At 42.7% G+C, this 8,972-nt stretch overlaps 1 protein-coding gene across 1 annotated transcript; it reads left to right on the plus strand.

Moving 5' to 3' along the window:
• Positions 1–6,267: 6,267 nt before the first annotated feature.
• Positions 6,268–7,330, plus strand: LOC311262152 (trace amine-associated receptor 4-like; the record flags this gene model as incomplete). Its single annotated transcript, XM_084361382.1, has 2 exons — positions 6,268–6,437; positions 6,529–7,330. 2 exons carry the CDS (start codon positions 6,268–6,270, stop codon positions 7,328–7,330), a joined length of 972 nt encoding a protein of 323 aa, XP_084217508.1.
• Positions 7,331–8,972: the final 1,642 nt, after the last annotated feature.

The raw sequence follows: 8,972 nt of genomic DNA on the forward strand, positions 1-8,972 counted from the left end.
TCCAAGAATCGAGCCTTGGGGTACTCCACACCTAACACCCACTTTGTCCGAGACAAAGTCTCCAATGGACACGAAGAACTGCCTGTCCTGTAAGTAAGTTCTGAACCAGTTTAGAACTGGGCCGGATAGGCCAACCCATTGTTCTAGTCTCTCTAATAAGATATCATGGTCAACAGTGTCAAAGGCAGCACTGAGATCAAGGAGCACAAGAACAGATAGTGTATTAGAATCTGTGTTTATATGCAGATCATTCACAACTTTGATAAGTGCTGTTTCTGTGCTATGGTGAGGTCGAAAACCAGATTGATAAAAGTCTAATAGGCTGTTTGATGTTAGATAGCTGTTAAGCTGGAAGTAAACTGCTTTTTCAAGTATTTTGCTGAGGAATGGTAAGTTGGAAATCGGCCTATAGTTAGCAATAACTGTTGCATCAAGATTGCTCTTTTTCAGAAGTGGTGTAATGACAGCTGTTTTAAGTGCTGCAGGAAATATACCTGATTGAAGAGAGCAGTTAATAATTTTTAATACTTCATGTGCTAAGCAGTTAAAAACAGTTTTAAAGAATGTGGTAGGGAGAGGGTCCAAGCAGCAGGTGGAGGACCTGAGCTGCCCAACGATATCGTCTAATTTTTTTTGGTCTAACAGGACAAAGTGAGACATGGCAGCAGTCATATTCCTGGAGAACTGGAGGGTAGGTTTATTTCTGGATGTTGATGCACTAATGTTCTGTCTGATAGATATAATATTATCATGGAAGAGGCCATGAACAACGATAACTCATTCACAGTTTTCTTGAAGGTTTCAATGGTGTTATTGTTAATGATACGTTTTTTGATTGTTCTGGTACCCTTCTGTTGTACAGGAAAAACAGACACATCAAAGAATATGCAACAGTGATCTGAAATAGCAACATCCATGACACAGGGTACGGTCATGTTAAGTCCTTTTGATATGACTAAGTCCAGAGTATGGCCCTTATTGTGGGTGGGCCCTGAGACATGCTGAGTGAAGTCAAATGCCTCCAATAAGCTAATGAAGTTTTGATCATCTGGGTATGTTTTATTATCAACATGGATATTAAAATCACCTGATATAATTATACTATCATAGTCGGTGGAGACCTTGGACAGTAGCACAGAGAATTCATCAAGAAAGCCATATTTAGATTTTGGTGGCCGATAGACCGTGATGATTAAAATTGGAGCATTGCAATTTATAGATATAGCAAGGTGCTCAAAAGATGTAAATTCCCCGAGGGGGATTTCCTTGCAGCTATAGAAATCTGGGAAGAGGGCAGCTATCCCACCGCCTCTTTTATCAGGTCTGGTGGTTTGGAGGAATTTAAAATTAGGAGGTGCTGTCTCAATGAGTGCAACTGTACCATTTCTGTCCAGCCAGGTCTCAGTAAGTAGAGTGAAGTCCAGGTTATGAGTGCTTATAAGGTCATTAACTATAAATTACTTATTAGTTAGTGACCTGATGTTTAATAAAGCCATTTTTATTGTTCGAGGTGCATGGCTTTGTGGGGGACTGATAGTTTGAGTCCGAACCGGTAATAAATGGTTTTGATTCCTGTATGTTACAGCGACATTTCTGGATGTGGGTCTATGGTTTACTAATACAGGAATTTGTATAGCAGAATGACAGTCATTACGGTTAGTAGAACAGGTTGGACTCACCAAACATCAGTAGTGAAGAGAGGATTTTAATGTAAGTTCCATGTTCATAGTGAGGAGACGTGATCCCTGCAAGTTTGGATGTACTCCATCGTGTCTGAAGAGGTACGGGCGGTTTAAGAAGGTACCAAAGTTGTCCACAAACGGTATGTTGAGCGAGCAGCAGTATCCCTTGAGCCATGTATGAAGTTGACGGACACGGCTGAATTTTATGTTTCCAAAGCTGGGACACGGCAGTGGGCCAGAGATGATGAACTTGCGGTCTGACTGTAGAAGACTGTCCATTAGCGTCATGAAGTCCTCTTTAAGTGTCTCTGATTGATTGTTCCTGAGATCATTAGTTCCAACGTGGATGATAGTAGTGGTGGCAGACGGGTTTTCATCCAGCAACTGTGGGATTTTGGAGTCTATATCCTGGACCCGGGTAGCAGAGTGTTTTAGCCGCGGGCAGGGTGATTTGTCGGACCATGGATGATCCGACAATGAGCACGGACGGAGGTCTGAGCCGAGTTGCCGGCGGTTGATGGTGAACCTCGCGGGAGCGAGGTACTGAGGTACCGAGGTAGGGCGCCGCACCTGAGTGTGCGCGTCTGACCGCCTGGGGGGCTGAACCTGGGCGGCAGAAGGCAAGGCACGGTCTGCAGTAGCGGTGGAGCTACCAACTGGCTCAGGAGCGGAGACCCGGACATAAGATGGATGGTCGTCCAGCTGGAGCCCCACTGGAGAGCGTGGTCCATCCCCGCTGTCCAAGGCCTGGAATTTGTTGCTCAGCAGCAGAGTGTCAGATGCGCGCAGCCAGGGGGAGCATCTAGCCCAAGACTTGCCGCTCCCGACCCGGACCCACGGCTCCGAGTTACAGGGAGTGGAGCAGGCTTGGGTCCTGGGTTTAGCCCCGAGGATGGGCCAGATGTCATCATTCAGGGTCCGGGCATCAGTTGAGAAGATCGGCTCCCCTCCAGTGGTGACAGAGCCGGACCACGGAAGAGCGGCTTCGCCATGAGCTGCGGCAGCTGAGCACTCGGTGAACGGGCCGGCACAGCAGGTGGAGTTAGCCCTAGAGAGTTGTGACCTCCAAGAGAGATGTTGCCTGAGCAGTGGCTACGGACGAAAAGCCCAGGATTAACTCATCCTTGTGTATCATGTCCTGTTTCAGCCGTCTGAAGTTTTCCTGAAGCTGTGAGTAAGCCGGTTGGCAAAGTTCACACATAAACTAATTTTCCATTTAACTTAAACAATTTGGATTGTTTTTTATTAAGAATCACTGAATTTTCGCATTTCCGTTCAAATACGGGGGAAGAGACGCACCGTGAGGCAGCAGCAAGCTGAGCCTCACCTTGAATTGCGCAATCCCTCACAAACTGTGCTCTGCCATGCAATGAGAGTGAGTCACTGTCTCTCTGTATGTCGCCAATCAAATGTTTCAAACACTTTTAATATATGCCCCCCCTGACAAGAGTCCATGGTTACGAGCGAGTCAACGTGCAGGGATAGTTTTTCCCCCTCTCGCCCCGCCTGGATTTACAATGGAGGATTTTATATCCAAGCTCAAACAATTTTCTAAACTGGACTTTCAATCGAAAAAGGAGGTAATAAATAAAGGAAGACCAACACCGGACCTGAAAGGTTTGCATCACACTAACGTTACAGGCCGCTGTGCATGTGTATGTGTGTGTGTGTGTGTGTCCCCGAATTAAGAAAACCAAATTAATGCAGAAATCACATAATGGAAATGCTACTGCCAGCGAGTCTAATGCAACACTGATGACTGTTTTATAAAATAAAAATTAAAACAAATGCCCATAACAGCAGCAGTAACAGTAGCAGTTGCCGTGGCAGGCCAGTGACTGCCTTAGACACCGGCGACTGGAGTGAAAGGAAGGAAGTGCCACTACTAGCTGCTGCTGCCACGAATTGAGCCAGCCCTAGCTGTCAAATGGTGAATAATCTACTCTTTTGGGTTCATATATTTGTAAATCTGATTCTGATGGAGTCAGTGCCTCACCAGCCATGAACCTCACCGCACGTCACTGATATCAAGACACAAGATCTGGAAACAAGTGATTTAGTAGATGACATCGTTGGAATCTAAACGCCACATTGATTAGTACAGTATCAAGTAATGTAACGTTAACAGAGTGGTTTCTTCTCCTTCCTGCCTGGCTGCCAACGTTTAACATTACCCCGGGACCACAAAGATTTAACGGCAGCCCATATTTCCTAACTCTATCGCCAGAGTAATGCATGGAAGGTGTTTCATGGAGTGGAGAATTACTTTATGAAAAAAATATCTTTGATGTAATGAATGTCATGAAAAACATGACGTAATTAAAGTCTAAGTAAAAGTTCCGATCAACGCCAAGTAATCGGCCAAAACAGATTATATTGACCTCAATTGACAACATACAGGCCAACACAACCTCATCCCGCTACTCTCCTTCTCCAGTCCATGCCCCCAGAAAGAGCGCCAGGCTTTGAAGCCATCTAATCAGATCATCACGTGATGCACAGCGCCCAAAAAATACATTTTCCAATAGACTAACATTGTCAGAGAATCGTCTGCAAAATGGTGGATACATTTTTTTTGAGAGTCATGACCCCTGTTTGACTGTCATAACTAGAGCCATTAGCTCCAATAATTTGGAAAGTCTAGAAGAGCTGCACAATTACATTATTTCATCCCAATTCAAGTTAGCCAGGCGCTAAACTGGAAGTTAGCCGGCCTGGGCAGCAGAAGTCTCTACGCATGCTCTACTGGCCACACAACATGGAAGATCCGGGTATTTGGCTTTGTTGGCTTCAGAACGCCACTGATCAGCTTTCATAGGAATGAATGGGACTCCGCCTCCAAGGCTGTGTCTAGATGTAATATAACGTCCTTGCTCCAGTCCCCGTCCTCATTATCTACACAGCTGTGCTAAGTAGCTAACAGCAATTAGCTTATTAACTTGCCTTGGCAACGAATAATATCTGTCCTTCAGAAAAGTGTTGTGACAGTTTCACCAAAATCAGTAAATAAGGTTACAAAGTTGTGTTTTTAAAATCATTGTTGCAGCTGCAGCTGAATATAGACTACTACAAAAACCACATAAAGAAGATCAACTCCAGCTGCTGAGATCTCTTGCTCATGCTCTTCCGTAGCTCCATGTGTCTGCAGCCAGGTCTCTGTCATTGCATTTGTTACTGCTGGAGTTCGCTGCTCCACTAACATTAGTTAGACTGACAGCATAGAAAGTTCAATTATTGAGTCACTAAATCAAACCACAATTGTGACTGCTGCCTTTTTGAAGATGAACTACAAGATAACTGTAGCGTGTCTCCGCTGTTGGTTGTCCAGGTGATGCACTCCCTCACAGTTTAGTAATGCCTTTTTCATTTCGTCATCACATCATTAACTAAATCGATTTTCCCAAAACTCCTGATGCTTAGGCTCAGCAGGAGGTCAATTTAGGCCCTGCACGTTGCTAGGCTTGCAAAACATGTGACATGAAAGTTGCCGGTCTGATCCTGAGCATCTCTCATAACCATCAGGGAGGTGTCCTTGAGAGATGCTGATAACCCTTCTGTGGAGCTGCTCCAAGGCAAACTGATTACCCCCGATGCGTGAATGTATATAACTGTGAGCGGCGCTCCCAACATTCCCAGACCACATTACATCAGATAGAAATGAGTGTCACGAATAGCAGAAGAACAGAAAGGCTGATGTTACATTAAATCTGGAATCTGAAAACTGCTGAGTTGTGCATTGAAGCCAAAAAAACTCAACTTCCTCATATGAAAATACCTGGATCTTCCATGTAGTGCAGCCTATAGAGTGTGTGCACTACAGACTCCCACCGACCTAGCTGGCTCACTGCCAGTTTAGCACTCAGCTAACTTGAACAGGGATAAAACAATTTAATGGTGCGGTTCTTCTAGATTTTCCAAATTTTATTGTACCAAATGACTTAAACTGTGATATTGAAATGAGTCATTTTGCAGAGGTTGGGGCGCTCAGAAAAATGTATCCACTGTTTTACAGACACTTCACTTCAGAGGGACTGCAGTGTAATGAAACCTTCATTTCTTTGTGAGTATTCAAATTAAACTGTATATTTACAGCCTCTTTACATTGTGATTCATAACTCATACTATGTGTTGTGTTTCAGATACCTGTTTTGTATTGATTCAGCCAGAGGGACTGCAGTGTAATGAGACCTTCATTTCTTTGTGAATATTCAAGTAAGACTAGAATACTATGCTCTTAACACAACATCATGACTAGTGCTATTGCAGTATTGTGACACCCGTGCCAGGCGTTGATGACTTTCCGCGTACCGATTGCTGTGGGCCGGCCGAGTCAAAGTCCAGGGCTGTTTTTTAGTCCCAGTCCGTCCCTGGCCACAGTGCATCACGTTATGATGTAATTACTATGAAAGCTGGCTTCAAAGCCTGTCGCTCTTCCTGGGGACTTGGGTTGGTGTAGCGAAGAGAAGTGGGCAGGATTTAACAAGAAGATAACAAGGGAAGGGATGTAAATATGTCAGTAAGTCAGAGAGCTTTGGTCAGAAAGCTGCAAAGCTCAGCAGCTTCTCTCCTCCTCCTCTCTGTGGTGATGGAGCTGGAAGGAGCTGAACTCTGCTTTCCCCAACTACCCAATACCTCCTGCAGGAGGCCAGAGCCTCCTCACCTTGACACTCTGCTTATTTATATTCTACTATACTCCATCTCTCTTCTCACTGCAGCTCTCAACCTGCTGGTCATCATCTCCATCTCCCACTTCAGGTACATAACCTTCACAGGATATTAAGTATAATATTTATAAAATTATAATATTGGTGATGTTGTTCATAATGATGAAATTCTCTCACTGCAGGCAACTCCACACTCCCACCAACCTCCTCCTCCTCTCTTTGGCTGTCTCAGATTTTCTTGTGGGCTTTCTGCTGATGCCGGTCGAAATACTCCTGACAGAGACCTGCTGGATGCTGGGTGATCTCATGTGTGTGCTGTATTTTCTGTTACCGGTCATCATAGTCGCTGCATCTGTAGGAAACATGGTACTCATATCTGTTGACCGCTATGTGGCAATTTGTGATCCTCTGCATTACACAGTCAAAGCCACTCAAAGACTTGCAGCAGTATGTGTTTTATTGTGTTGGACTTGTTCTGTTGTCTACAGCATTTTCCTTTTATATGATAACCTGAAGCAGCCAGGCAGGTATAATTCCTGCAATGGGGATTGTGTGGTCAACATCACAGGAGTTGTTGATCTTGTTGTCAGCTTCATTATTCCCATTACTGTCATCATAGTTCTGTATATGAGAGTATTTGTGGTGGCTGTGTCTCAGGCTCGTGCCATGCGATCCCAAATTGCAATTGTCTCACTGAAGACTGGTCATGTCAAGAAATCTGAGATAAAAGCAGCCAGGACACTTGGTATCCTTGTAGTTGTGTTTGTGATCTGTTACTCTCCATATTACTGTGTGTCCCTCGCAGGCTATGAAATCATGGTTGGTTCTAAAACTGAGGTCTTCATGATGTTTCTGATGTATATTAACTCCTGTCTAAACCCTGTAATCTATGCTCTTCTCTACCCTTGGTTTACAAAAGCTGTCAGGCTCATTGTTACATTGCAGATCCTACAGTCTGACTCCCATATGGCCAACATCCTGTAGAGACACTATGAGATAAGTGACAGTGCAGTTGTTGTTATGTTGTATGTTTATCTTTATTCATACACATATCAAGGTTCATTTATTTATCAATTTACAATACCAGCGTTGCAAAACAAAACTGAGTTTGAGTCCATTTATCCTACATCACAGAAACAAGAAAAACAATATGAATCTATAATTTCACTTGTAGTTCTTTGTTTTTTATTTTGTGTTTTTGGAAACTGAAAAGAATTCATGATCCAAAGGATGAGCACATGTTGACGTCCATGATGTATAATGAATGCTTTTTCATCAGAGATGATACCAGAAATACAGGACTTTCTCTCTTTTCCTGAACATAAGAAAACAGGACATACTACCTTTCAAAAAGCATATTAAGTTTGAGAGGAAATAAGTAAAAAAAAACAAATACTCATTTGTAAAGATTAATTTTACCTTTAAATGTGATTGAACAATACTTCAATAAAATACATCATCAGAAGATTCCTTTCTACTGTATTTTGCATATTCTGATTTTGTCAAAAACTGACTATTTTCTCATACTTTCTGGCCAGCCACAACATCTGTCAGAATATTTTTTGGATGTAAAATAATCTATTACAATATAGAAATCATTGTACACAAATTATAATAAACACGCAACTTTGTATTAATTATGGCTATATCTTTTTTCATCCACAACAATAAAATTGTAATACATTTCAATTCATTCAAATTAATCAGTTATTTGAAAGCAGAATGTTATGTTATGTTAAACTGCACAGAAACACGCTGTAATGAGAGGAACCAGGTTTTGGTAAAAATGGTACTGTTGACACACGGCAGAAGAACATACAGTTTAATTTTATTTGAGCAAAATAAAAAATAAAAAATCCCAAAATTGCTCATTTGACATCATTTTAGAGGCCAATGTCCACTCAACATATAGAGATTTGGCTGTGCTAAGAGGGTTCAGTAAAACTGTAACAAGAAATGAGTAAAACAATAAAAATATACATCTGAAATTGACAAAACAACACTCCTAACATTAATATTCCACAATAACCTGGACTTCCTGGCACTACCACCATCTCCCTTAGACATGGCACACGCTTTATTGTAGACTGACAACAGTGGGTGGTTGGGTTAGGGTTGACAGGTGCTGCAGCATAGGAACTGAGGAACGTTGCCGCACAGGGAATGTGAAAAGGGGAACACAATGACAGAAGATTGTTGCAGCTCAGCACCAGCAGTAGCAACCTGATCTCACAGAAATGCATGAAATGAGCACGACCTCTTAATAACGCATTGCGTGCTCCTGGCACGCATTGTGTAAGAATTCCATGTGATCACCACGCAAACAGTCTTCACTGAAAGTCAATTAGGATCCGTTTCGTGGCGGACACACACATTGTCAGCTTCAAAGACGTCACGCTGTGGGTGTTGTTTCATAGATCCCGGAAGTGCAAATGTAGATTAATCGATATTCTGAAGAAAGATCTGATTATTAGCCATAACGTTGTAACCATCCAAGGCAGACTGTGTAACGATAGTATGTGCTTCTGTCGAGTCCAAAATCCCCGTGTAATATCAACTTCATTTTAAGAAAACACGTTTTATTTCCAACGTCATATCACAGAGAAGCACTACATTACCCATAATC

Source organism: Pagrus pagrus (assembly GCF_965226575.1).
Source record: "Pagrus pagrus genome assembly, chromosome: 9".
Lineage (NCBI taxonomy): Eukaryota > Metazoa > Chordata > Actinopteri > Spariformes > Sparidae > Pagrus > Pagrus pagrus.